This window comes from Telopea speciosissima, chromosome 7, assembly GCF_018873765.1.
Source record: "Telopea speciosissima isolate NSW1024214 ecotype Mountain lineage chromosome 7, Tspe_v1, whole genome shotgun sequence".
Taxonomy (NCBI): domain Eukaryota; kingdom Viridiplantae; phylum Streptophyta; class Magnoliopsida; order Proteales; family Proteaceae; genus Telopea; species Telopea speciosissima.
Genome location: NC_057922.1, coordinates 227,285 through 255,147, shown reverse-complemented (window position 1 = coordinate 255,147; position 27,863 = coordinate 227,285). Strand labels below are relative to the sequence as shown.

General features: G+C 38.4%; 2 protein-coding genes and 1 long non-coding RNA gene across 3 annotated transcripts; 1 reads left to right on the top strand and 2 right to left on the bottom strand.

Annotated features, from left to right (window-relative positions):
* Window positions 1-214: 214 nt before the first annotated feature.
* Window positions 215-663, top strand: LOC122667992 (60S ribosomal protein L39). The gene is made up of 3 exons (XM_043864504.1): window positions 215-302; window positions 384-487; window positions 580-663. The coding sequence occupies exons 1-3, from the start codon at window positions 300-302 to the stop codon at window positions 626-628; spliced, it is 156 nt and encodes a 51-aa protein (XP_043720439.1). The 5' UTR covers window positions 215-299; the 3' UTR covers window positions 629-663.
* On the bottom strand, window positions 583-27,863 carry LOC122667993. The gene is made up of 3 exons (XR_006333887.1): window positions 27,852-27,863; window positions 27,483-27,491; window positions 583-652 (listed from the first exon to the last, which is right to left on the bottom strand). It is a non-coding gene; the product is annotated as an uncharacterized LOC122667993 (long non-coding RNA).
* LOC122667990 (ubiquitin carboxyl-terminal hydrolase MINDY-3-like) lies at window positions 4,845-20,365 on the bottom strand. The gene is made up of 7 exons (XM_043864501.1): window positions 19,817-20,365; window positions 18,743-18,821; window positions 12,112-12,266; window positions 8,038-8,164; window positions 7,703-7,888; window positions 5,993-6,064; window positions 4,845-5,893 (listed from the first exon to the last, which is right to left on the bottom strand). The coding sequence occupies exons 1-7, from the start codon at window positions 20,251-20,253 to the stop codon at window positions 5,063-5,065; spliced, it is 1,887 nt and encodes a 628-aa protein (XP_043720436.1). The 5' UTR covers window positions 20,254-20,365; the 3' UTR covers window positions 4,845-5,062.

Genomic DNA, 27,863 nt, shown 5'->3' with positions numbered 1-27,863 from the left:
AAACTCTCTCCCTCTATTTTATCAAGCAGAAAACCAACAATAAACTCAGCACAGTGGATAGTCTACATTGCCTCAATCAGATGATTATCTGTTGATGTTCAAATTGGCATATATGGGACACGTGTATGTGACTTTTTAATCAAGATTAAATCTAAAGATTGAACGGTCAAGATGGAAAGTCCATGGTGAGCTATTATAGTAGCGGTACAGTTTCGTCGTTAGGGTTTTATTATCGCCTTTCGTTGTTGTAGAAGACATCACAGAGAGTCGCGGAGCTTAGTAGGGAACAAGGATCGAAAATGGTATCTCTCTCTCTCTCTCTCTCTCTCTCTCTCTCTCTGTGATACATCGTTTGATTGATTTGAGATTGTTTGATTTTGCAGCCGTCGCACAAGACTTTGAAGATCAAGAAGAAGCTGGCGAAGAAGATGAGGCAGAACAGGCCCATCCCTCACTGGATCCGTATGAGGACCGATAACACCATCAGGTTGCTTTTCGTTCTCTCTTGCCTTTGAATGTCTAATTTTCCCTTTTACCTGCGGGGTTTCTCAAATAATCTCTGCTTTCACATGGTTTCAGGTATAACGCGAAACGCAGGCACTGGCGCCGTACTAAGCTAGGGTTTTGAGGTCGAAGCGGATTTCTTCTCTCTCTATTCTTGGTGGAATGGACAGGGACACTTTTTGATACTGTGTACCCCTGATCTATTGGATTTTATTTCGTTATGTTTTATTGGATTTGCTTATTTAGACCTTATGAAATCACTTACTATGTAATTTAGGGGTGATTTTAAGTGGATACTTCTCCTGAGATCATAGTTTGTTTTCGTAGAGTTCTTATATTAGCATTTTTCTGCTTGATTAGCATTGCTTTTCTTGTTTGATATGCCTTGATTTATAGTGCCTTATTAATCTTTAGCTATACTTTTAGGTCACGATGTTAGATTAACTGGCACTTGTTCTTAAGATGCACTTGATACTGTTGGTTGAATCCAAAGTAGCTCACCTTCAAATCATTGATCTCCTTTGGCCTGTATTCAAATCCAGTTTTTTTTCAATTGTGTTTTAAACAATTCTCTCTGATGAAAAACAGTTGTTGATAACTGTATTTTTGTAACGGGAAAAGCATTGGAAGTCTTTATGATCATATTCTAGTTTCATAGATTACTAGTCTACCCTGCTAGAGATGTGCTTAATGCCATTGTTTTAGCCATGTCAATGCTTTAGGCAAGGTGGGGATCGTTCGTCTCTGTCCCAAAACACATTGAAGGCATTTAGTACTGAACTATCCTGAGTCCGGATCCTCTCCAGCGTGCCAGTGAGTGCAGGTGCTGGATAGCTCCCACCCTGCCGAATTTGTCTGGTCATCTGGTCTGGTGGAATTTGTCCCATCGATGGTCTACTTCTCAGGCATTTCTGTCTCTCTCTGGCTTTTGCGTAGCTTTTACCAGTGCCATTTCACAATGGATGATTTTGTATTGTACCAAGGTTGTGGGCTTTCCACAACCTTTTTTGAGCGGCCATCTCATCAGGTGATTGATGATCTGTATCCCCATTTAGGGCTTAAAGTCGTGGTGTTTAAATTTTGTATAAGAGATCTGCACAGTGCACACAGTGAGTGGGTTCTAATATTCTTACAAGATCATGAAGCTTCAGGTTCCCCCTGTTATTTGGGCTTGACATTAGTTTGGGCTTATGTATGAGTTTTTCTTCTCATACTGGCGAGGATCCTTGGAACTCATGGTATGGTTTCTCAGGCACGTCTGACTAGTGTGGATAAAGCATAATGCTAAAGTCGAAACAAGTGAGGGATCTCAAATGAAATCGTGGCAAGCTTGTACAGTATGTTTCCTTTGTATATGGGATCTTTAGGCCAATATTAACAGGGCAAATTGCTTAGCTTTTCACTCAAAAGAATTATTATTTTGGTTGACATTAGAGGTCACAATAATGGTATATATTGGGTGTGTTTAAAACCCAGAATAACCTTAAAAACCTAATGTCCACACAGAATCGGGGTCGGCCGATTGTTGGTCTTATAGAAATTCAAACATGAAGCTGTACTGGGTGTTAGTCTTGAAACTGAAACCCACTGGTTTGAACCCATCTTAAATTTGTCTGCAAATTGGTGTTTTGTTCTGGCGTCTTTAGATCAGTTGCTTCTGCATGTGAATGTCTTGTGGCAGTGGATCAAACTGAGAGTCATGCATGCATTCAGGCTTTTGCGGCCCAACTTACATTCAACTCAACAAAAGCCGTATCGCAGTGCAGCAGCACACTAAGGAGCTGTCAAGGGTTTTGCTAGGTGTACCCAGAATTGGTTTTACAGAGCCAGTAACGGAACGGTTGTCTGAGCCAACGATTGCAATAGAGGATCAAGGGTATTTTTTGTAATGAAAATTTCAACTTTAATGTTTCCCCAACCCCAATTAGTTAGGATAAGGTTGAGTTGTTTGAAAATTGCATGTCTGTCACTTGCACAGTTATCCCTGAATATGGAATAGAGGGTAAAGAAAACCTATGGCGTCTTGATAATGTGGAGAACATTTCAACTGAAATTAACCCCGACATCATAATGTTAATTATTTTTAATTAAAGAAGCTTAATATGTATTTCCAAATGTGTCACTTAGAGAAAAGATTACAATTAACAATGCAGCAAACTCTGCTTTGCTTACTTCTGTAACCAAATAGCTATATGAAAATCTTGCTCATGATCGGGAATTACAGCTTTGTGAACTAATTCTGGGTTCCCACTGACTTTTTGGATCATTACGAAAGGAAGTATCTACACCACACACACTTCTGACGGCCTTGTCAAATTTTTTATTTTTTAAAGAAATACAAGCTAGCTAGTAAGAAACACTGATTTAAGAATATAGCTTCATGACTTAAATGTAAGACTAATGAGATGGTCATAGAATTTGACCTGTTAATCATCAATGTCTTTGAACAGTTAGAATGGCCAAATGACCCAAATCAACCCTCTATGCAGGAGTAATCACTTTTAAAATTTCGGAGCTATATATGATTTTGTCAAAATTGATAGAAGTTGCAGAAAAAGGAGAGACTATATGGAAAGCAGAAATGAGAGATTCAAACTTTTAATGAAAGAATAAATACACTATAACTAATAAAGAAAGAAAATACAACGCAACTGATCCCTATCCTTATATGACTCCAAACCTAAAACAAACTCACCTAAATTATGCATTTTAACTTTGGAACTCGTGTCATTTCCCTTGAGAACAGGTCCCTAATCACAACCTTGAAAGTCTTCTTCTCATAGAGCCATTTGAAGATTAAAGTGTCCGGGATCACGGTGACACGGAGATCACATGGTGTCTTTGTTGTTAGTGTAATTAGATAAAAGTATAAAACTCTTAAAGTTGAACAACACAGAGAGAGAGAGAGAGAGAGAGAGAGGGTCCCACTTTGATGGCGTGTTTAATCCTCTCCTTAAAACTTATATCCAAATCTGATTACAAAAGGACGGAACTGTGTTTCTGTTGAGCCATGATAAGGGAGAATCCCTTGGCCGAGGCCTTCGATTGCTCACCATTAGGTATCGTGCAACAGTAGAGGTCCGCATTAGTTATCCCAGAGGATTGATGGGAACTGTCCCAAGAAAAATAGTAACTATCCATCCAAAAATCCGTATCATCCCCAACTGATACTGACACTAATCACGCACTATGATGACCATGCTATTGAGATTCGGCCATTATTATACCACTAGGGCAGTGCTGTAATGCCATGGCGATCATCATAGCACTATGGCAGGTGCTACAACACTATGAAGAAGATTGTGATAGCATCATAGCGCTATGATGATCGTCATAGCTCATCCAAATTGACATCACATCGGTATATCAGATCGGTGAGAGAGATTATTGGTTGTCTTATTTTATTTTTCTTTTCTGTTTTTCCTATCCATTTCTTGCCAACAAAATCATAATTATGAAATTTTATATAATCAATTATCTCTTCATTCCAATTAAAAATAAGATTAGTTAGATCCAAAGCTGTTAATGGAGAGGTTAGCATCGAGTAACTTCAATATAAGGATTCAAAATTGCATCACCTAGTAGGTAAAGCCTTACAATCGTAGTAAAGTAGCAGTCGACCAAAGGTTCAGAAAATGGTTAAATAAAATGTATATAAAGGGAAAGGAGTTAAATAGCTGAAGACACATAGGTAAATGTACAATACACTATAGGCTATGTGATTGGGCACCTTCTCCATCCAATTATTCAAATCATTGCTAGTACATTAAAATACAATGTAGATTATTGATTCAGCAATAATTCAAAATGTTGATAGGAAAAAATGCTGAATAATTTAGTATATATACAGGAAGTGTGAATATAGTTTTGTATTGCTACTTAATGATAATTAATAATTTTTAAATACATACATCGATCACTAAGATAAAAAATATGGGAAAAAAACTGGAATATAGAGTAATATGGTAAAATTCTCAAATATTGCTCTATTTTTTTTTTAAATAGAGATGATGGGTCATAGATAAGAGCACCTGTTTCCAGACCTGGCCTACACATTCAATAACCCATAATTCTATGCAATAAGGAGGAAGGTGGTGAAAAAGGAGAATCAAAGGAACAGCCCAAGCTCAATAGCCTGTGGGCAGAAGAATGGGTGAAAAATTAATGCTACAATCAATAGCTCAACAATAACGGAACCAATCTAGAACCTGCAGAAACTTAACTAAACACAGAGATGAAGGCCATCAATAAACTATTACACCTCTAAAGAATAATTTTTTACAATGAGACCTAGAGGAATAGTGACATGGAACTTACAAGAATACACAGTACAAATGACAGACATTGCAATGTGTGGATCTTGGATGACTCACAGCAGTGATGAAACACGTCATCTAGTCTGATCGGTGATACTCTGATGGCAAATTAAAGAAGCCCACATCTGCAACATGTTCTTTCTCCTTCTTTTTGACTTGTGCCTTGTACTGTGTCTTATCAAAAGCAAACCCACTCACAGGCACTCAATGTAATCTGACCTAGGAGAGCATTAACCAACCGCTCAGACTATACTGGGCGGATCACCATCCCAATTGCAAACAGCCCGTGGCCAGCGGGTTCTGATGCAGTCCACTAATGGAGCATGCTGAGTAGGTTCAGGGCGAGTTACTTCAACCACCATATCTTTACCAGTTGGGTCTTGACTGCCTGTATTAGAGGACATCCCTACGTCTGCCATGAATTCCTCGGGTGTCCAACGCGGAGGAACTGAAACTCTCAACTTTGAGAGCCTCGGTCTCTGCATTGAAATTACACTTCCAGAGGTTGCTTGATTGCCATTCAAAACAGACTTAGCAATCCCATTAAAATGGTAAAGATCAAACAGTTTCTTACCCATCAATCCTGATGAATCCTTCATACCTCCCAGGCTCTTATCCAATTCAAGCAAAACCTGCCAGAATTCACTCCATACAATAAAGCCTGAGCTACATAGGTGATCAACCTTCTCAGGAGGTAGGTTTATATTAATTTCCCTAAGGACTTGATGGAGCCCTTCCACACTGATGAAGCCTCCTCCCCCACTTTGGTCTTGGGCATCAAACGCTCTCCGAATCTGTGATTCCCTCTCCTCCAGTTCATTCTCATCCTGAACGTGAGTATTAAAAGCAAATAGGACAGTGTAATGGGATTCACTCCCAACTACCCATATTGGCCATTTTGGGCGTTTGAGATGCTGACCAACCTTGCAGAAATTAAAAGATTCCAAAAGAGAGAGGAATCCAACATCCACGCTTGTAGGTATGCCCTTGAGGAACATGCCACCTCCAAGATCCATCCTTCCATCAAACACATTAGGAACAGCCTGCCCGCAAAGCAATAGGTTTACTATTTCCTGTTCCATAACAATCCAGAGTTTCAGATGATCCAACAGCAGCAATTGGAAGTGCAAAAATCCAACAAACAAGTGTTACAGTGAACTGCGCGCGCATACCTGTGAGGCATGTCCAAATGGAGCAGTGACTAATGGTAGAGAAGGATCATCTCTGTCTGCTTGGACAGACTCCTGCAACCAAACAAGGTTCTCAATGCTTCAACAACAAATTATAAAGCTGGAAAATAATCACACAAAAAATTAGTGGCATAAGAAGAACTATTCCAAGGGATATGCATCAACCAACAGAAGAAAGATAACTGACCATGTTTCTTCACTATAATACTTAAATTTTTAGAATCCTATATACAACAAATATCTGAACAGATAAAAGGTGGAAGATAAACAAAATGAGTAGCAAACAGAAATAGATGAACTTTTCTTAATACCAATAATTGATAGTGAGGAATGACAATCACATATCCCATAAATAGGTCTCTTGATCTAACCCTTCTACAATGCTCTTTTTTTCCCTCTCTCTCTCTCTCTTTTTTTTTTTTTTTTTTGCGCGGGGGGGGGGGGTGGGTGGGGAGGAAGGGCTTAAGGGGCATAACTAACTAGTAACTAGGTTCCTTATGTTCATTACTTTCAATTAAACAAACAACAGTCTCCATCCTTTAATTATAAAGGCCCATATCTCAGTACTCCAGCATGTACTTCCCGGTTTGCAACTCCATGAGATGGTGAACATGTGTCTATTAATTAACCACATCAAAAAATATAAGAAGACAGAACAAAAGAATACTGGTACAATTTTTAACTATTATATCTATGATTCAACTGTAACCAAGAAAAAAAAATCTATTAACTACGAAAGGGGGAAGTCCACGCCCACCTTCAGTTACAGTTTTTAAGCATATACCCTATTCCATTAAGAACTGACTTCCATAAACAACTCCACCTGTAGCAATAGGACAATGGCAAAGAATAAAGATGTAGGAAGACATTCATAACATCTCAGTCCGTCTAGCAATTCCTTCTTTTTAAGTTCAATGATTTACTGTATTAATAAATCTAATGACCACAATTTACCATTACTACTGTAATTCCCTCAAATACTAAAACATTCAGAATTAAAGGTCATCCACCACGTAATTACTATTCTCAACCTAGTGGTATTAAACCTGCTTTTTAGTTGTCTGACCCAGTCATGATAAGTAGACATGGGATAGATTTTAAGGGGGGAAAAAAAGTAGATAATATAAGACAGCAAGTAGAGGGCTGTTTGACTAAATTCCAACAACATACACATACGGACAAAGACACACGTATAACACATGATCAAAGATCCTTCAACCAGCGTGAACAACATAATGAAGGGCAGAGTAAATAAATATCACGGGACTAGCTAGAAAGCCTTGTACCGGTGCATAGCTTCAATAAACCTCACAATTTCTCAGGTCCAATTCCATAAGTGTAAATGTCTCCACCAGTCTGGCTAACAGTCTAAAAAGAGTACCAAAACAGCAGGTTAGTAGTTAAGATCTTTAATTAATGCCTTTCAATTACTCATTCAGGAATGATCCCTTAGCTGAATTGCATATTTGCACATGCATTTCAAGCTTACTCTTCAGTTTCTTATTCTTCTTTTTTTTCTTTAAATTACTTCTGACACAGTTTTTAAAGTTTTAAGCCCACCATTATTTATCACAAAATAAGTAGGAAGGGAATACAGGAAGATAAAGTGAAATATTAGACTAAAAAATGAAAGTAACCAGCAAATCCACAGGGATGAAAATAACAGAGAGAGAGAGAGAGAGAGAGGTATACCAGTCCTCGAGAAAGTAACGCAGAAATTAAGAATAGCATTGCCCCCATACGACTTTGAAAAACAGGAAGCATTCTCTGGAGCGAATGAAAAGCACTCATCCGTGAAGTGTATGTGTTAACTCGTAAAACTTTCTGCACGTCTGAAGCTGATTCAATTGAAAGACCTTCCAAGGCTTTTGCAATAATCTGTCGAGAAGACAAAACAAAATAACTATAAGCATACTGCAAAATATAGAACAATGTTTTAAAAGAGCAGCAAACAAGACCTTCAAGTTTCAATTCTACTTTGCCAACCAACACAGCAAAAGAACAGATAAGAACTTAGCAGAACCCACCTCATCTTTCTCCCCATATTCAGATCCCTCCTCAGTGGGTTGACCGAGAATACTTAATGTAGCAATTATAGCCTGTTTCTTACTTCCACATAAAAATAATATTTCAACCATACTTTGAACCAACGCCCTGCAGAAAATTGCAGAAGAAATGATGTACTGTCATAAACTCATAATGCAGCATCACAATTATGAAACTACTATTACAAACTCCAAACGAAGGAAAAGGTAATAGAATCATTTCCATTGAAGGCACAATGACACTTTCTTCCCTTCCAATTATTGCTATACTGGTAAAACCCAGAGCCTCACAATCAACAAGAAAATCCCACAACAATAAGAAAACTTGAATGGACACGAAAATCATAATCAACTGACAAATTCTTAACAACAGCTGCTTTGAAAATTGACTTTTCGTTTACCTTGTGAAATTAGTCTGTAGGTAGCCAGATGGATGGTGGAGGATGTGGAATCCTCTGTCAACTCAGCCCCATGGATTTTAGGTTCCTAGGTTGGCCATATTACTTTATTGGAAAACTCGACCAGCCTATCCTTCTGGGAACTGACTAAAAGTCTGATCCATAGGGACCACAATCCGGTATCCTAGAAAAACTCCCCCCCCCCCAAAAAAAAATATAAAATAAAAAATAAAATAAGCCATTGTTTTGATATGTCACTAACAGGCTTCAGAGCAAGGAATGACAGGGTTTTCCATTCTTTTATTTTACTTTCTAATTTTGTGACCCCTGACTCCACCTACAAATATAGCAACCCCAATTAGTGCTCCCTATTTCTTTATAAAATCTCTAAAATAGAAAGTGAACTAAAAAAACCTAGACTTTTAAACTTCCAAAAATAAAAATGTAGCCACAGAATGACATTCTCACAAATTGGGCATAAGCCAATAACTTTCCATAAATAGCTCTAATTTACAAGATCTTGGTCTCATCAGAAAGATATTGAATAAGCTTTCAGATGGCATCCAAATCATGGCAAATAATAGGTGACAGAAATAAAACGTATAATGACTCAAAATCTTACTGATGGCGAGATACCGCAACTTTCCGTCTTATGGTGTAACAAATATTAAGACTAGAACCAGAATATGTCTAATCACAGGCAGGATCAAATAGAAAAAACTCTAGAGTCTTAGGAGAAAGAGGCATGAACCGTATATCTCAAAGAGGTTGTATTTCTTTGGGTTGGTAGTAATGGAATGGATTCATTATCTAAAATGAAGAACATTTCCCGCCAAAAGATCAGTCCAATAATACCAGAACAATGGGCTCTCAAATTGTTGGTAACCACAAGAGAAGTAATAAACATAAATCCACATATTTGTAACCTGTTGAAGCAGCAATCAAGAATAAATAATCTCCTGAATAAAGAGAAGCCACAACAATCAAACCAATGGTGTTGAATGACTCTTGGATCTCAAAACCTTGATACAAACTCCAGAATACACACCCGATGGCTTGGTTGCAGGTTTTAAAACAAAACAGAAAATAGAAGAATGAGGATCAAGTAGGGAAGAAGAAGCGGGAAAGGAAGGGTTGGCTATCCCAGCCTGGGCATCTCACCCATCCTATTTCAGGATTTTCACAAAGTCTCAAGCCAATATTTCATTAATCAAATTCGTGTACAATACTACAATGCTGGCCTCCCTTACAGACTTATATAGAAGACTCAAAAATAGACTTAGACACTAAAAAGGAAAGGCCTAACCTTATCATTAACTAATAAAGTAACCTAAATTGACTAGGAAAGTGAAATAATAAAGACACAGACTCAAAATAGGACTCGAACTAAAGTACTAAACTAATGAAGTAAATCCCGTTTTCCTACTTTCTACCCATATTTTAGGCCCATTAAATTGGCCAATTACAAAACTAAACCCATGGGATCAAAATACCAAAACATATATGACCCAACCCAAAGCTTATTTTCATAAAATAAACCCTTTAGGTGACTTATCTACATCAGTGACAACTAGAGTAGCCCTGATTTTCACCATGTTAGCCCCATGCCCCACCTGTACCTTTGCACTACAAATCAAAACCCTTGAATGGTACCATATCTTCTAAATTTTTTTTGCAGTAGCGTTATCATGGCTGAACAGGCATGACCCAATCTGGAAACTCAGACCGAAACGAACCAGTCCGAAGAATGGGTTTTAGTCCAACAAGGATTGGTAGGGGGATTTATTTTAGTTGGGAGGATATTGTGTAATTTTTTACTTTACTTTGGGTTAGCTATTAGATAAGTAGGAGAATCCTTGTTGCCTTCAGTTTTCCTTGTTTAAGATTGTTTCCTAACTAGAATTAGTTTCTTTTCTTTTTCTTTTGTGGAGTTTTTCTCTTTACATATGATTGTAAACTCAATCATACACACAGAATATTGAATAAAATTGTAAACTTGATCATACACAGAGAATATTGAATAAAATGATTTGAGTTATTGTAGGAGCCAAGGATTGGCCGTAAGTTTCCTCCCCCTTTCCTCTTCATCGGTCCAGCCCTCCTCCGCCTTATTTCTCTTTACTGTTCTCTTTCATCTTTCTTCAATCTAAGGTAAGAACTATTCCCTTCTCTCTCTTTTTCTTATTCACCTTTTTTCGTGCTATTTATTGTTCTTTATTTTCTCCTTCTCATCTCTTGGTCCACCCCCCCTCACACATGATATTTTGCTTTTACTCTCTACTGGTTTCAGTACTTGAGGTAACTTTGGATTTGGCTGAGATTGCTGGAACTCCTTTTGAACAACTCAGAATTATCCGATATTTCAGGGGATAGGTCGCATCTCTAGGGTTACTCAGACCCTAGATCCCTACCTCCCATCAATTTCCCCACAGTAAGATATTCAATATAACATTAGGACATCGTACCTAAAGCTGCAACTTCCACCAGGTTTGCTTCCAATGGTTAGATCTCCTTTAGCCACTATTTAGCAAATTATTAGAAGCCTGGGTGTGAGGATCTAATACCTGGAATTTCAGGCCAAACTGTGGTCGTGTGAAGGAGTTTGAACACCTAAATCAAAATCTGTTTTCCGCCTCCGGTTCTCGTTCAAAGGAAAAAGATGAGATGGTGTTGTTATATTATTTGGCACCATATTTCCTTCTTTCCCAAACTATCCCTCCCCTTCATCCTAAATCCTACTTCTACCTTTTATTTATGATAATGCCTAGTCTACCCCTTCTCTTTAAATAAGAATTGCCTTTGTGTCCCAAACCCTAGGTATCGACCAAGCAGCCATTAATATTTTGTTTATTTACAATTCTGCCCCTCTGTTAATTATGAAATTCTTACAGAATTGCCATTGTCTTTCATCTCTTGGCTATTACTCCCTTGGTGGGCCCATAAGCGATCCAAACTGGGGTTAACAAACCCTGGATTTGCATTCTTTTTTTTAAATAAACAATTTCTAAAGATTGACTCTCCTTGCCAGTTAGCAAGACTGGAACTTGCCACAAGGACAAGGGATAATATGAGAACCACAAGGACCAATTTTGGCTGCCACCTCAATTTCCACAAGCCAGAATCATGTACATTACTCGTTAGTTATATTTAGATACGTATATATGTGCCTTTTTATGTCAAGTACTTCTACTATCAGTTAAATTATCAGCATGCACTCGACATATGCACATAAAGAAATAATTTGAAAAACCAGTATGATACTTGCCAAACTGGTAAAACATCATGATACCCACTAATCCCAAACTAAAATAGTAATTAGGTCATTAATTTAGCACAGTTTCACAGCAGACTGGGCAAGCGAAGCAATAAACTCTTTGCTGGTCAATCCTAATTCTACACTTTAGTGAAGGAAAGGGCCCAAGCAACCTAGGGCCTGGTGACCCGATCATGGGTTGTATGGACAAACTGGCTAGTCTGAAAAAAAATAAATAAATAAGACTTTCTGAAGGGGCTTTGAAGCTAAAGGCCTTGACACTAAGTGATAGATTTTTATGACCTAACAACCATCCTCAATAAAAGATAAATTTATATTAAACATTCATTTAAAGATTCTATTGATAGCGTAGGATCAGGAAATTACTACAGGAAGAATAATCACCTCGTCTTTCCATCTTCTGTCAGAGAAGACAAATTATCCAATGTGACGGAATCACTTTGAAAAAAACTCCTTGAACCCAAATTTTGTTGTGGCAAGTTGGGTGAATGTTTACCTATTTCATCTGGGCAAAACAAAAGGTATTTGAGGACAAAGGCCTGCATAACCATACAAAAAGTATTGTAAGAAAAAAGGCCTTCAGATGCAATATGTAAAAGGTACTGAAATAATGGGTGATATGGCTTGAAAGACAACTAATAAAATAAGTAAAATCAGCAAAAATATAGAGCACTGACACATAGGATTGAGGTGAACTTCACAAGCAAACATATATACATCGAAGCATAAATATGCATATACAGAGCTACATGAGAACAATGTGCATATAAGGGGACTCTTCCCATCCATCCAAATGCTGAAATGAAAGCACTCGCCTTCCTTGAAATCCCTGCTAACCAAATGAGCTACACAAACATCACTATCCCATAGTTATGATGCTACTATCCGAAAAGCAATTGGAAAGGTCAGAGACAAATGACAAGATATGTTTCTACTTTGTGGGACACCACATTTATAGACTACCTTTGGTTTCCCCCATAGGTATGTATATAGAAACACACCTACGCTAAACTGAAAATTGAGTAGTCACATCTGGTTTGCAAACTCAGCTTTTGAAGTATGCTGAAAAGAGAGCTGTTTTACAGATAACTGAAGGTTCGTCAAGAAAGGTAGCTATCAGGAAAGTACAGAAGAATACTACATCAAATTTGAAAAATCAACACCTTGCTACTCAGGAAAGACATACGGAATCTGGTTGCAGAAAATACCAACACCTAAGTAGGAAGTAAATTTGTATATATCTTACTGGACATAAATTGGAGGGCCGGTTAGGAGAGGAGAAGAAATTGCAGAAGAAGGGAAGAGGGGGGGTGAGGTCGCACATTCATTCTCAAATCCGAAATTTCATCCTACGAAGAGAAGGGGTGGGGGGGGGGGAAGGTCGCACACAGCCACGCAGGCTCTCCAAACTCAAATTTTCAATTCATTCCCAAATCTGAAATTTCATCCTAATGCAAGCTATCTAAAAGAAGAAAACCCAACTAGCAAAGGAAACCTATTAAACTTGGAAACAAACTCTAATAAGGAAATTAAGAACAACTGAGAAACCAAATATCCTACGTACCTAAACTAATGAAATTAAAAGATTGCATATTTCCTAAAGAAAATAAATATATAATTCTTTCAACTAGACTAAAAACCCAGATTTAGACCCGGTAGATCTACGTGTGGGTACCCAAACAGGTTTGGGTTGGTCCAAGGTAGTGCACCTGCATCAATTCCTCCAGTGTTGAGAAAAACTCGCCCATGAGTTTTGTAGAACAGTAGAAATAAAAGCTCATAAGCAGGGGCTATTGGCCCCTTGTCTGCAACTTGAAGAAAATAAAAAATATAACGCTTTGGGGGTGCATCCATGGCTGGAAATTTGCGGGGAAGAACGAACTCAAGGTGGGGAATGAGTTTTACTTCACTAGCTTCCATCATTACTTGCCTTGCAATTTCTTGACTTCTGTTGTCATCATCAGTTGTTCTTGTTGAGTCTGCATCACTGGTGTTGCCTCTCTCAGCTATGAGTAAACTTCATCAACTAGCCCATGAAGAATGAATATTTGGTGCATGTGAAAAGGTTGTAGGGTACACAAGTTTCTGTCATGACCAATGATGCCTTTTCGTTCTTCTAATCACTCTCAACCCAATTTAATAATGCGCCAAGGAGAATCAAACAATTCACGATATGCACCATCACAATACTGAAAAATGGAGAATTCGTTGAATACATAATTCTCAGACTGAATAATGATTTGCTCGGTCTTTGAGAACATTTCGACCATAGATCATGAGACAAAATTGTCGCTTTTCCTTTCATCAATAAACAAATGAGCAAGCTGTCCATTGGGTAAACACACTCTAAACCTGAACACAAAGGAATTCATGACCAGGTTTGTGTTCTGAATCACTAAGGGCCACACAACCAAGAGGATGCTCAAATGAAATTTGGGTTTATGATAACAATGGCAGAATTGTAAATAAAGTGAGAGGTACAATTGGGTGGAGGAACAAACTTGGAAACTATAAATAATGACAAAGTGGAAATAAAGAGCACTAAAGGGGTATAAAAGGAAAAATAACCTATTAAACACACTAACATGAAGGACATAGGGAAGGGGTATGAACTAAATGGAATAACAACTAAATGAGGGGGGTCAAAGGATGGGATTGGGTAGCTTTTCTGTTGATAGTCTTTTTTTTTGTTGAAGAGGGAGGGGGGGGGGGAAATCACACACGCACACAGCCATGCAGGCTCTCCAAACTCAACTTTTCAATTCATTCTCAAATCTGAAATTTCATCCTAATACAAGCTATTTAAAAGAGAAAAAAAACCCAACTAGCAAAGGAAACCTATTAAACTTGGAAACAAACTTTAACAAGGAAATTAAGAACAATTGGGAACCAAATATCCTACGTACCTAAACTTCTGAAATTAAAAGATTGCATATTTCCTAAAGAAAATAAATACATAATTATCCAACTAGACTAAAAACCCAGATTTGGACCCCGTTCATCTCCGTCTGGGTTCCCAAATGGGTTTGGGTTGGTCCATGGAAGTGCACCTGCATCAGGAATCCATAACAGTTACCATTCAGTCTGCATGAGGGGGTATCAGGCAAATATGATAGGAAACTAAGAACAGTGATTTTTTAAGTTTTTGTTAGTGACCCACATGTATGACCAAATGAATCTATTTTTGAATTGATTGATAGTGTTTAGTACAAGACTGGTTACAGCAGGCATCAAAATATCTAATTTAGTTGACAGAATCTATATTCTTTAGGATAAAAGGTAACATAATGGTCGTCGTGTTGGGCCCAGCACAACAGGCCCATGATTTTGAGCCACATGGAAGGATGATGTAACCAATTTGAACTGTTGGATAGCGGCCTCATGTCAAAATTGGAGGTCCAACTCCACTACATGTCCCACCTTGTACTGTACTTTTCCCTTGTATTTGCAAACCTTGAGCCGTACATGGCACCCCATTTTACCAGCCCTGAAATCCCATCTTTCAGCTTGAATCACCCATCAATTGTTCCTCAGCTACTCCCCTCAAACGAATGTTCTGAGACTCGGTTCAGTCCATTTTGTTAGTCGAACTGATTGATTTGCTAGCCAATCTTCAATTTTCAAAATAGGAAGATCAGTCCTTGTGACCCCATATGTTCTCAAATTCGTTGACTTGGACAATGAACCATTCAACTTGGATAGTTAAACCGTTAGCCTAGCACAAAGGACTGTTGCACCTGTATACATTAATTTTTTTTTGGGTGAATATATACATTAATATTATTTACACACTATATAGGAATACTTTAAAAAACTACTTAATGTTCATCAAAATAGCTTAAACATTTAAAACCTTTGTTCGACCTATTTTTGAACTGGCCGTTTGAATCCCCCGGGCCAATTATCCCAGCATATTTGGGAGAGTTATTTTTTGAGATTTCTGTGGGACCCATACCAGCTTGTGTTGTAGAAAGATGCTGCCAAGAAGCCATATTGCATGAGAGATTTTCTGGTGGGGCCAGCTGCTTAGAGATGTGATGGCTTCCTATAATTTAGGATTTAATATATTTCTTATCTAGTCCTTGCGTGGGGGACTTAGTAGCTTTAATATAGTTTCTTTTTTTTAATTAGATTTGACTATGAAATAAGTAGTTATAATTAATAGGACTCTTTCTATTTCAGTTAACTAGGTAGATTGGATTGGATTTGATTTGTAATTAGTTTCCAATTAGGATAATGTCTAGCTTGTAAGGGGGTTCCTTTCCACGTAAGGAAGGATTCAATTGTTGAAATCGATTAAAAATTATAAACAAGGGGAAGCTGCTGGATTTCAGTAGCCAACGAATTCAGAAAAAATAGATTTTTGGTTTAGAAACCATACTACGCTATGAGAAACAGTGGGGAGAGTAAGATGCCTATACTTATGAGTGGGTGAGAGACCTGGGAGAGAGTGAGAAGCTCAATCCATTATCCTTCTTCTTTCTTCTATCTTTTTCTTTCTTTGTCTACCTATGAGAGCTGCTTCAAGTCTGAAGTTCAATCGATTGTCCATTACGGCTCTTCAAACCTTCTAGCTCCAGAAATTGCTGATCTAATCATCTGCAGACCATACTTTGTTGATCCTGTTATAGAGTTGGGTTCCTAGTTGAATAGTTGGGGACTCGGTTCTACATTACCAGGTTTCAAAATGTCGCCTCAAACATTGACCAAATCCTAGAAGCCAAACAATAAGGCTAGCCATAAACATATCTGATTGCCCTCAAGAACCCCAAATTGCTTAATTTTTGGAGACAAGCACCACCACCTGGCTAACTGTCAAAATTATGGGATAAATTACTTTTTCTTCTGAGCCGCACCCTTTCTTTACCCTTCCAATAATCCGCTCAAGTTTCACTGAAATCCAAGCCCAATAACCATAGTTTCTTTAATTTTTCCAACAAAATAATAAAACCTTAATCAAGATCCTCGAACATTAATTAATGAAGCTGTATTACCTTCTAGGATTGACCCAAAACCCTTTCAACCAGGATATCTGCAGATCATCCATCATCGCAATTCAGCAAATAACACAACAGTACGCACACACAAAAGGTGCGGAATAATTCACCCCGAACATATTTGCACTATCCTGGAGGCTAACAGAAAATTTTACAGCTCTGAAAAGGTGTGCTCACAAAAATAGGTTAAGCCACATGTAATTCCAGGCAAATGTTAAAAAAAAATTGATCCTCTTTCCACCTTCCTCAGGCTTCACAAAATCAGTTACCGATGATCACAATATGCATTCAGCAAGAAACTTAAAATAAATAGCAGCCAGTGGTTTTGAAATGCACAGTGGGAGAAGTTTCTTCCTAACGCCCAAGGCGCTTTGATGAACATAAATCACAGAAGTAGACTTACTTTAGTGGAAATAAGCCTTTGGTCCATTGAGTTTTTACACAAGTTTGTAAAGGTGTACAACCTTGCACACGAATTAAAAATTAGCTTTTGCCTTTGGTTCTATGATAAAAAAAATGTTCCATGCTTTGGTGAATCAGCAGGCTCCGTGGTGGTGATTTCTGATCATATCCTTTCTATTTGGTTTCAATTTTAGTTTCAGTTTCAAAACCCTAAAAAGTCCTATTGTTTTCAAGAGCATAGTTGTCACAGCGATCCAAGTCGGTGGAGGGGTGTCACGTCGATATATCGACATGTCGCCTACCATGGCGTTGCCATGGCAAGTATGTCGACCATGTTTTATTTTTTATTTTCTCTATTTTTAATGTTTTAATAGATGTATACTCAAACCATGTTTTATTTTTTCTCTATTGTTTCTCAAGTTTTAAGAAGAAATCGAAAGAAATCGAAGAGGGAAAGAAGAAATCGAAGAGGGAAGAAGAAATCGAAGACAGGAAGAAGAAATCGAAGAGGGAAAGAGAGACAGGAAGAAGAAATCAAAGAGGGACGCCATGGCATAGGTCGCCATGCAACCTTCTCCTAGCGCCAGGACGCCATGGTGGTGCCATGGCGACGCCATGACAACTATGTTCAAGAGTCCTAGTTTGTTTCTGCTTCTTCAAAGTCAGATCAATCTTTCAATTCTGATTTCTGATATCAGTCAAGGATTCTGTTTACTGCTTAATCAACATATCAATCCCTTGACTGATTCTGTTCTGAACTCCTTAATTTCTGCTGTCAAAATACTGATTCCCTGTTAGAAAGTTCAGTTTTGTATCTTAAGAAGGATTCTGACATATTTTTGAAATCTGACTGTTCGATTGCTTTATAATTTTGATAGTTTGTTCCCTATACCTAATAAAGTGTTCGACCAGTATATTGAGCAGACCAGATCCTTCGATATTCTGATATTTTAATTCTTTCAATTCTAGTTTATCCTTATTCCCTCCAATCCTGTCGCAAACTGATCTCCCACTGGATACTCCTGGTTCGGGGTTAGCACTGCATTATGCTTCCTTCAAACCTTCTGTCAGCCTTGAGCACTAGTTTAGGTCTCAAACAGCTCTTAGTTTCTCAGATTGTTTAGAATTGGTAAAGGCTCTAGTCTCCATTGACAAATTCATCTATTAGAATGCTACTAAATCACACAAGGCAGTAGCTAACAAACGAAGTCTGATGAGTAGGTCAGCTTCTTCCATCATAAGAGAGATCTTGAACTGGCTTGTCATGTTCATGCAGTTGTATCATTTAAGTTTTCTCTTATGTGAGGTCGTAATAGAGATCTTGTACCATACTCTCACATTCCTTTTCCGTCTCAACCCAAAAAGGGAGAGAGAGAGTGTGTGTGTGTGCACCTTCTAATGCTGAGTTTAATATACAGCCAAGCAGTGATCTTTTTCAGTTTATATGGACCGAGTTCCACAGACAACCAGCTTATTCATTAGTTAAAATCACATAGTGCAGTAAATTATTTATTAATGGTAGACACATGATGCATATTCAAAAAAAGCTCAAAAAATAAAAGAGTGGGCTATCAACTGCTAGCTTATAAAGGTAAAGGTAAGATTCATAGTATTACCTGTATGGTTGCTAAAACACCACAGGGCCCCCCTTCATGTTGCACTAGACCCATACATGTTTCTGGATCAGCGCTAAACCTACAATAAAGTTTTTGATATGATAAGTCAATAGAGGAAATAAAGAGAAAAACATTCATATTTAATGAATTAATCATTAAGATGAAGAAAATTGTACAAAACCAGTACAAATGAAAGAAAAATAAGAACACCCAAAGTAAAACCAAGACCTCGTGAAAGATTTCCTTTTAAGGTAGAATATGTTTGCATTGAACAAGTTCTGGCTACTGATAAGCTCTATACTTTTCCCTTTCTGACCCCATTGGGGTATCGGTCACATCACCATCACCTTTGTAGTTAGTAATGCAAGTCTCACAAAAACTAGAAATGAATGATGATAAAATGACAGAAAAGAATTCCCATTGAGCAGCAGGAAAAGGTGGTCTCGATCCTCAAGATATCAGAAGCAGCAACACAAATGGGGTCTCAATGGGATCACAAACAATAACTTCAGAAGAAAGGAATAAGAAAAAAAAAGCGAGATAAAGAATAGGGGTAGAAGATTGTCGCAGTGGCACCAGGAACTAGTTGTGATCTTATTGCTCTTTAAATATATGAAAACATCTCAGTGATTCTAATTATGCAGTTCTGGACTTCTGGTTCTATATCAAATTCTTAGTCTTGCCAACCCATTATATATTTTGTTTAGAACTCCTTCAAAAAATTTACTAAAAATCATAATAACTGAGGACAAATTACGAAGATCATCAATTCAGTCTAATTAATGCTTTCATCTTTTAGACTCATCAGAGTTTTACACTATTACCCAATTGGTGACTAATTGGAGACTAAGTACCATGATATCATGTCTCAGAATAAAGAAGAACTTATGCTGAAACCTTTGGTAGTATTGATGTCTGTGCATAAAGAAATGAAATTTATTGTGCATACTGTTAACTTGTCTAAAGGAAACATGTCAAAGATAACACCACACTCTAAAGTACAGGAATTAACAACTAACCAATCTAATTGGCAAATGAACATTGAGAAAAGCAAAACTCAATATGTATACCAACCTTATACCCTGATTAGTCCACTGAGCAAGAATATCCCTCGAAACGCTACTCCCGAAAACCATTGAAAACAATTGATTCGCAACTTCAGGCGACAGCTCTTCCCTCAAATCCTCGGCTTTTTGGATTATAGGCCTTGTAACTACATCTTTCTCCGCCTTAATAACAGAAACACCCTTATCTGGCGCAGCAACTGTGAAGCTTGTCTGTGTCTTTGCTGCCGCAAGGTTCTTTGCCATCGTCATCCTCTTCTCTGCCGCAGCGGCCATAAGCTCTCGTTGCAATTTCCTATTTTTCGCTTCGGGGGATTCCTCGAGGGTGGCAGAAACCGTTGTAGAGCCAACATTCTCCCTAGGTTTGCTTCTTTTGGCCTCAGGAGGAGAGTTTTGCATACTCATATGTAAAGCCATACGCAATTCCTCCTCTTCTTGATCTCCCATCACATATACCTCCTCGTTTAACACAGATTAGAATCCCAGAGAGAATCTGACTAGATAGCTCCGATCCAAAATTTGCAAAGAGAGATCAAAAATTCAAGAATCATAACTGGGTTTTGATTGCATCTTTCACTGACGAACGATGATGGAGAAGAAGAACTAAATCGAAACCCTAAAAAGTTCAAAAATTCGTATTAAAATAGAAACCTAGAAATCTGAACGGTGAAGAAAGAACACCATTATGACCTTCTAATATTATGTGAGTCCTCAATACGGCGCTCAGGCATGATTCTGGAAACGGCAAAATCCATAGTCCAACACTCCAACCCCGAAAAATCCACTCTCTCTTTTCCATTTTCCGGTTAAGAAATTCCATGGCACGGAACGACAAATGGAGAGCCCCCACCCTACCGTTTCTATTTCGTAATTCATAAACATAAATTTATCAGTAACTGCCATCCTCCACAGTCCAGTAACTGGGTGGGGATCACGTTACGTAGGTTTAAAGGTATAACCGATACCTAGATTAAAGTGTAACTGATACCGTGTTTCTTTTTGGTCAGAGTAAGTGAGTAACTGATACGTTGACTCATCTTGAAGTTATAAATAAGGAAAAGGTTTCCTGCGCCAGCAGCAAAGGCTGGATTTGGGTCCTCAGTAGCACGACATGGTGTGTAGCGTACAATCCAATGGCCCAGTGTTTGGGCAAACAGTCCAACACTCCGCTTGTGTGTTGGGTTGCGTGCTCGAACATTGTAGGCCATCGAATTATACGCTACACACCATGTCACGCTACAGTAGAGCCCAATGCCTACGCTGCTACGTACGTTCCCCTCTCTCTACTCTTCATATGAAATTACTTCATTGCCCAACAAGTAGAGGTGCTAACCTACTTCATCTCCATTTGATGTATTTTGATAATTTTACTAGAACTTTGAAGGGGTGCTGATCTCTGTGCCGCAGCGTAGGCCGTGCCTAGGCACATGGCGGTGGGCGCAATGAGCACCCTGCCCCCTGAGTGGCATGCCCATGTGCCTAGGTGCAGCCTACGTTGCAGCACAAAGAACATTCTCCCAACTTTGAATTATACTTTGAACAACTTTCCTTGTTTACTTTGGATTACTCAAATTCGGTCATTGAGTTGTATGTGCATTCCTCTATCACATGGACTAATCCATGTATTACCAAGCAGTAAATAGTGAAGTGTTTTATTTCACTAGGCATAGTGATGCCTATAAGAAGGACCCATATGTAAGGGTGCCATGCCCTGTCACATGGGTTTCATATTATCTTCTCTCTCCTATGATGACCATGTGGGGCCCATTTAAAATATAACATTCACCTTGCCACCATTGGTATGGTGTGGGAGATTCTTGCCCACACAAGCGTTGTAGGGAACCCTTCCTCTATTTATATAATGGGAGAATGTTCTCTGTGCCGCAGCACAGTCTGCGCCCAGGCACATGGACAGCCTGTGCAGGGGGGCAGGATGGTCATTACACCCACCCCCATGTGCCTGGTCGCAGCCTGCGCTGCGGCAAAGAGAACAACTCCCCTTATATAATACATAAATTTAAAAACAATGATACTCAATGGAGCCACTCTCAACCTTGGACCACATGTCATTTTGGATACTTTGACACTAACTTATATAATACATAGGTAAATCCAGTCTATATGTAAACAGTTTCGCATCCTTCATTTTATGAAATAGATTATTCTTGGTTGCAACAAACGTAATTACACTAAGTAGTTCATCATTCTACCTTGTACATATAAGATATGGAAGAAAGTTTCTTGTTAGGGAGCCACGCCCGCACCTTGTGCCTACCTCTCTTCTCGTCACTACCTCCATGGATTGAACCAAAAGAGGGACACTGATTGAGTCTCACATAGACGTAGGAGCTATGGTCTCAGACGGAGAACACTTCCTCATGTCTGAATGGACTAACAACTGGTTTTGTCATGATGTTACTAGCTCAATGTAATTAAACTTGATTACACCGAACAAAACCCTTATTAATCAATGGGAAAAAGAATGTTGTCTGGTTGTGTTCCCACGTGCCCACATACAAGGGGACAAAAAATGACCATGCCGCCTCTGCTGTGGATGCCACTACACCCCCCCCCTTCATTGGCTCATGAGCTGATGCACGGGCCACATGACCGGGTGACAAACCCTTCCTCCTTAATTAATATACAAACAATGATAAATGGGGAAGATAGGGATAAGGCTTAGCATGAGTTAAGCTTACGTTGATACAACTTCAAGGTATATTCACAGCAAGAAACAAGATTGCCACAATGTCAGTGTGCAACTTCATACACATGTCCTCTCACATCCCTCCCATGGATCCTGTACTCTCTCTTCTCATTCAAACCCTCTCCAACCGGACGATTCAATTTTCCACCCCTCATTGACGAGAAACGGCAGTTTGGCATCGTAGTAATCCCTCTCCCTTCACAATGATATTCAAATTATCTACAATTCAACTACGTCATATTGGTCCCTAATCCAATAGTGGTAACCACAATCCACACCCTCAACCCTGTTATTGGTGAAGCCTGATTTCAGTTTTAAACCAGAAAGTACTGTGATTCTTCGACAAGCCAGCTGTTTCGGCTTTGAAACACACTAAAAGAGCCAAAAAGTGCATACATCAGCTCCCGCAAACCAACCATGCGTTTCCAATTCAACTTATCAAGCCCGCAAACTAGGCTCAGATTTTATTGTATTGGTTGGGCTCAGACAGGTTTCTCAAATTTTAATAACACATGTATTGTATTGAGAGTGATAATCTCATGATCATTAATATCCTCAAAGGTCGCCATTCCTCCATCCCTTGGAGAATTGAGCATATCATTCGCGACTGTTGGCATTTGTCTACGGCTTTTTCTGCAATCTCTTTTCTCCATACTCACAGAGAAGGGAACTTCGTTGCTAATACATTGGCAGGTTTTGGGGCTTCTTCTTAGACTTCTCTTTCATGGGAGGACTGCTTCCCCTCTTTTATTTCAAGTTGGCTGTACTTTGACTATTGTAATATCTCTTTCCCCAGGGGTTTTCGTTAATAAATTTGTTTACTTTCTACCCAAAAAAAAATAACACATGTTTTGTACTATAATAACCAAAGATGCCCCCATTTACATTGGAATGGACATCATCATCCAATTCATAAATCTTAACACAAAAAATAATTCTATCGTGTCATTATTAATTATAATCCCAAACTAATAAGCTTCACCACCATTGGCATTTGTAAAATATATACACATGCATGGAAACCCTTTTTTTTTGGGAATTTTTGGATCTTGGGGTTCAGATCGATTTTGGGTAATCAAGAACATCAACTCAAACCAACTTCTGTTTTTTTTTTTTTTAACTCAAGGTCAACAAGCCCCAACCTCAAGCTTTTTCAGTTTGGGCTCCGGTGGGTTCAGGTATACCTGGCCAAGTGCCCACCCCTACATGGCTACAACCAAACGAAGCTTCAGTTTCTTTCTCTTTTTTTTTTTCGGTAATAAGCTTTAGTTTCGGGGAGGGGGAATCAAAGAAAGAAAGAAAATCGTTTCAATTGCTCGGTTCCTATCTTATGAAGGCTCCATTTGGTTGTAAGGTAAGTGAAGGGAAATATTTGCATTTCCTGTAAGATACATTTCACTTCCTAGAGAAATAATTTTATTTCCCTTGTAATCAAAGACCGAAAGATGATTTTTCCAGTAAACTGTATTTCACTTATCTAGGAAATATTTGCATTTCCCTTGCAACCAAACGGAGCTAGAGGAAACATGGTATTTTATTTTTGTAAGGTTGAAGACAAATTTTGAACCCACTTGAATAAGTATCACAGGAGGGGTAGTCAATGGGCCTGGCAGATGGTCTTGTGGAACAAGGGTAACAGGCTAACAGTCTTGAGATTGGATTTGGGCTGTATAATTGTCATACAAAGCATATATTTCGGTTCCATTTTCAGCCAATGGGCCAAGCCTTAGCATAATTTTTGGGTTGGGATTCCTAATCCAATTAAGTTTGTTAAGGCCAACGGTCAGTCCATGGGCTGAAAATGAAATCCCAATTGTGACTTCTGAGGCTGCATTCTCGTAATAGCTTCTGAGCCATCCCAGAAGATGGTAGAGCATAGTGAGCCTTTCTTTCATAAAACCTTATCCTTTTAGTTAGGGATGTCAATTTCAGGCCCAACCAAGTCTGCCCGGTTAAAACCCAAACTGACCCAATTGTTTATTAGCCCGACTGAAGCCCGACCCTTTTGCCCCATCTATGCTCGACCGAGGTCACCCGGTTAAAACAGAGCCTCATTTGTTTGTCTGCTTTTCCTTGCTAAATTATTGATTTCTTTGCTTTCTCTCTAGTTTTATATAGCTTAGTAGTGCCAGTTCAACCAAGATCATACTAATATGAGTTTATACCTATATAGAAACTATAAAATCCAAACAATAACATGAACATGATGTCTATTTCGATTCTACTCAATTTGGTTGGGTTTTTACTGGTGAAGGGTGAAACTTTGAAGTTTCCAAGTTGTAGAATATTTTATGTTTCTACATTTTATTTTTAGTTTAATTTCTGTTTGAGTTAGGAAAGAAACCGTTTAGAGTTAAGCGGCTTACTAGCCCGCATTAGGCCTGTTTAGTTCGAATATGTGTAGCCCGATTAAAGACTGAACACCAACCTCGACCGAAATAAGATAGGACCATGCCTGCCCAATGCAAGCCTGAATACTTTACAGGTCAGACACGGTGCAGAGATGAAAATTAGTGAGGCCCAGCTAGGCCCGATCAAGTCCGACCAGATGACACCCCTACTTTTAATTCCCATTATACTAAATCCCCCCCATTATACTAAATCCCATTATACTAAATGAACCTTATTCTACTCTCTTCCATAAAAGATGTGAGATTACAGATTCCTCACTACTTTACTAAAGCAACATTGGGGAGGTCTTGAGTTCAAAATTTGTGAGAGACACACAAAACCATTTGAAAAAGGTATTTTAATTTTCAAGAAAGAGTGAAAGAGTGAAAGAGTCAAGGACGTGAAAGGGTTTGGGAAAGCATCCCCACATTGACCATGCAAGGATTTTTATTTTTCAATAGGGAGAATGTTTTTTGTGCCGCAGCACAGGCTGTGCCCAGGCACATGAGGGGTGGACGCAATGATCGCCCAGCCTGCGCTACTGCACAAAGATCAATGCCCCTTTTCAATATTACTGCTTTCAATATGTTTCTTTTATGATCATACAGGCTAAGAAAACTCATAACACTTGTAAGAGAAGAATCTTCTCTTACACATCTTCATAACCCCCAACCCAAATTCTTTTTTAAAAAAAAAAAATTTTGTACAAAACATAAGGGATAAAGCAGGAGACAGATGATGGAAAGAGTGGGGGAGGGGAGGATTTATCTCAACATGGAAAAAAGAAAAAGAAGACTATATATGACATGATTGGCCTTTTATTTTCACTAAAATCCTCTTATTTTTTTAAGGGAGAATGTTCTCTGTGCCGCAGCGCAGCCTGTGCAGGGGACAGGGTGGTCATTGCGCCTACCCCCATGTGCCTGGGCACAGGCTACGCTGCGGCACAAAGAACACCCCTTTTTGTTAATTTTAAACTAAAATGAACGTACTACAATACTACATTTAACCACTCTTCCTTTTTAGTTAATCCTTCAATTTTGACCAACTTACTACCAAGCATGTCTTCAAGGAGATACACTGTGTGAAACGTGATAACAAGAAAGAAAAACACATATATGATTATTATTTAGAGAGGTGAATGTTATTAATTTTTTTCATTTTGTTTGATTATCGATAATGAACTAATGAGCAATGATAGCTCTCTTTTCCCCCTCCAAAAAAAATGGTAATATTTTGGGAATAAGGTGGTGGAGCCGATAATCTCAAGAGGTATGTTAGCACTCTTTGTTTATTTATAGTATCACAATTCTTATGTTTTGTGAGAGAGAATATTCTTTGTCCCGCAACGCAAGCTGCGTCAGGCACATAGGCCTATCACTCAGGGGACAAGATGGTCATTGCACCCACCCACATGTAAGACGCAGCTTGCACTCAGAGAACAGCGTCCCATTTCGTGAACATACAATCTATGATATCCTTTACTCATACATAAAGTTCTAGAGAAATCCTATTTACCCACAAGGGGAAACAATCTTTAAACAATTTGGACATTTAACCGATGAAGGTGAAGACCCTACTACTTAGTGAAGCAAATAATTAGCATGGGTTGACAAATTTTTTATTCAATAGTCTAGCCTGTTGTTAGAACTTTTTTTGGTCAACTCAAATCATCATTCCAAGTGAACAATGCCCATACCCTTTTTTTTTTTTGTTCCCTTCATATAAATAATGTTAAAATAACTTATATTAAATTATTTTTTATATGTATAAATACAGAGTTTAGAATAACTAACTATTAAGGGAAAGTGTTTCCTTAGGGGGAGCGGCCTCTACGTGCACATGGGCCATGAGAGCATGCGTTGAAGCGTCAACATGGGCGGCATTTTTGTCTTTCATGGGATGGGTCAGTCATTTCAACTTCCTCTGTGTCTAAGCGTAGGTGTCACACTTCCTCACAAATTTCTTTTTCCCAACTATTAATTATGCTATGATCTTGCATCATCGGGACAGTTGAACATCCGTTCATTCCCTATAATAAAGTTAGGAAAAAGAACGTTACCTGGTTGCGTGCAACGTACCGCTCCTATGCCTAGACACAGGGTTGCATGAAATGACTGTCACACCTCTATCGAAAAGCAAAAATTCCTAAAGACACGGCGGTCATTAAACGTGGTCCTATGTCTAGATGTAGGAATCGTGTGCCGCACACAACGAAGTAGCTAGAATGATCTTTCCCTAAAAGTTATTAGTTTCTAATTTTTTTTAATGAATTAATTTCTAAAAATTAGTGGTTATAACTTATAAGTTGTGTATGATAGAACGAATTAGATCCCTTTGAAATTACATCTCTATTTGTTAGACTAATACAGTAATACCTGATTTAATATTGGTTTTTTTAGGAGGAGAATTTGCTTTCAAGTTGAGGCGTGCCAACCATGCTGGAATGAAGAGTGGGTGGAATGGTGGCATGGAACTTGGAAGTTAACACGTACAAACAACCAAAGCAAACACCCATCTATGGAACGGTGACTGAAATTATATTAGCTACACATTATAATAGAGTTCAATCCAAGACTTTTTTTTTCTTTTTTTTTTTGGTAAACAGTTCAATCCAAGACTTTAGTACAATGACAACCAACATCTTCAATTAATTATTGAGGTGCTATTTATACCCATCACCACCAAATTTATATTAGCTATAATTAAAAATTGATTAGAAAAAAGAAAATTTGTAAATGGTGAGACTTATGTATGCTTCTCTATTAAAAGGTTTCATTTGACTGTTTTTCCCTCGAAATTGGAAGAAAAAGTCGGAGAAACTTGTTCCAAATTCATATACGGCTGCCCTGGTTAACGGAAATTTTATAAAAAGAAGGGAAAAAGATTTCTACTTGGTGGTGTTTCCTATGCCCTCTCACAGGGCACCGTGAGATGACGTCTCTACCCCCTAAGTAGA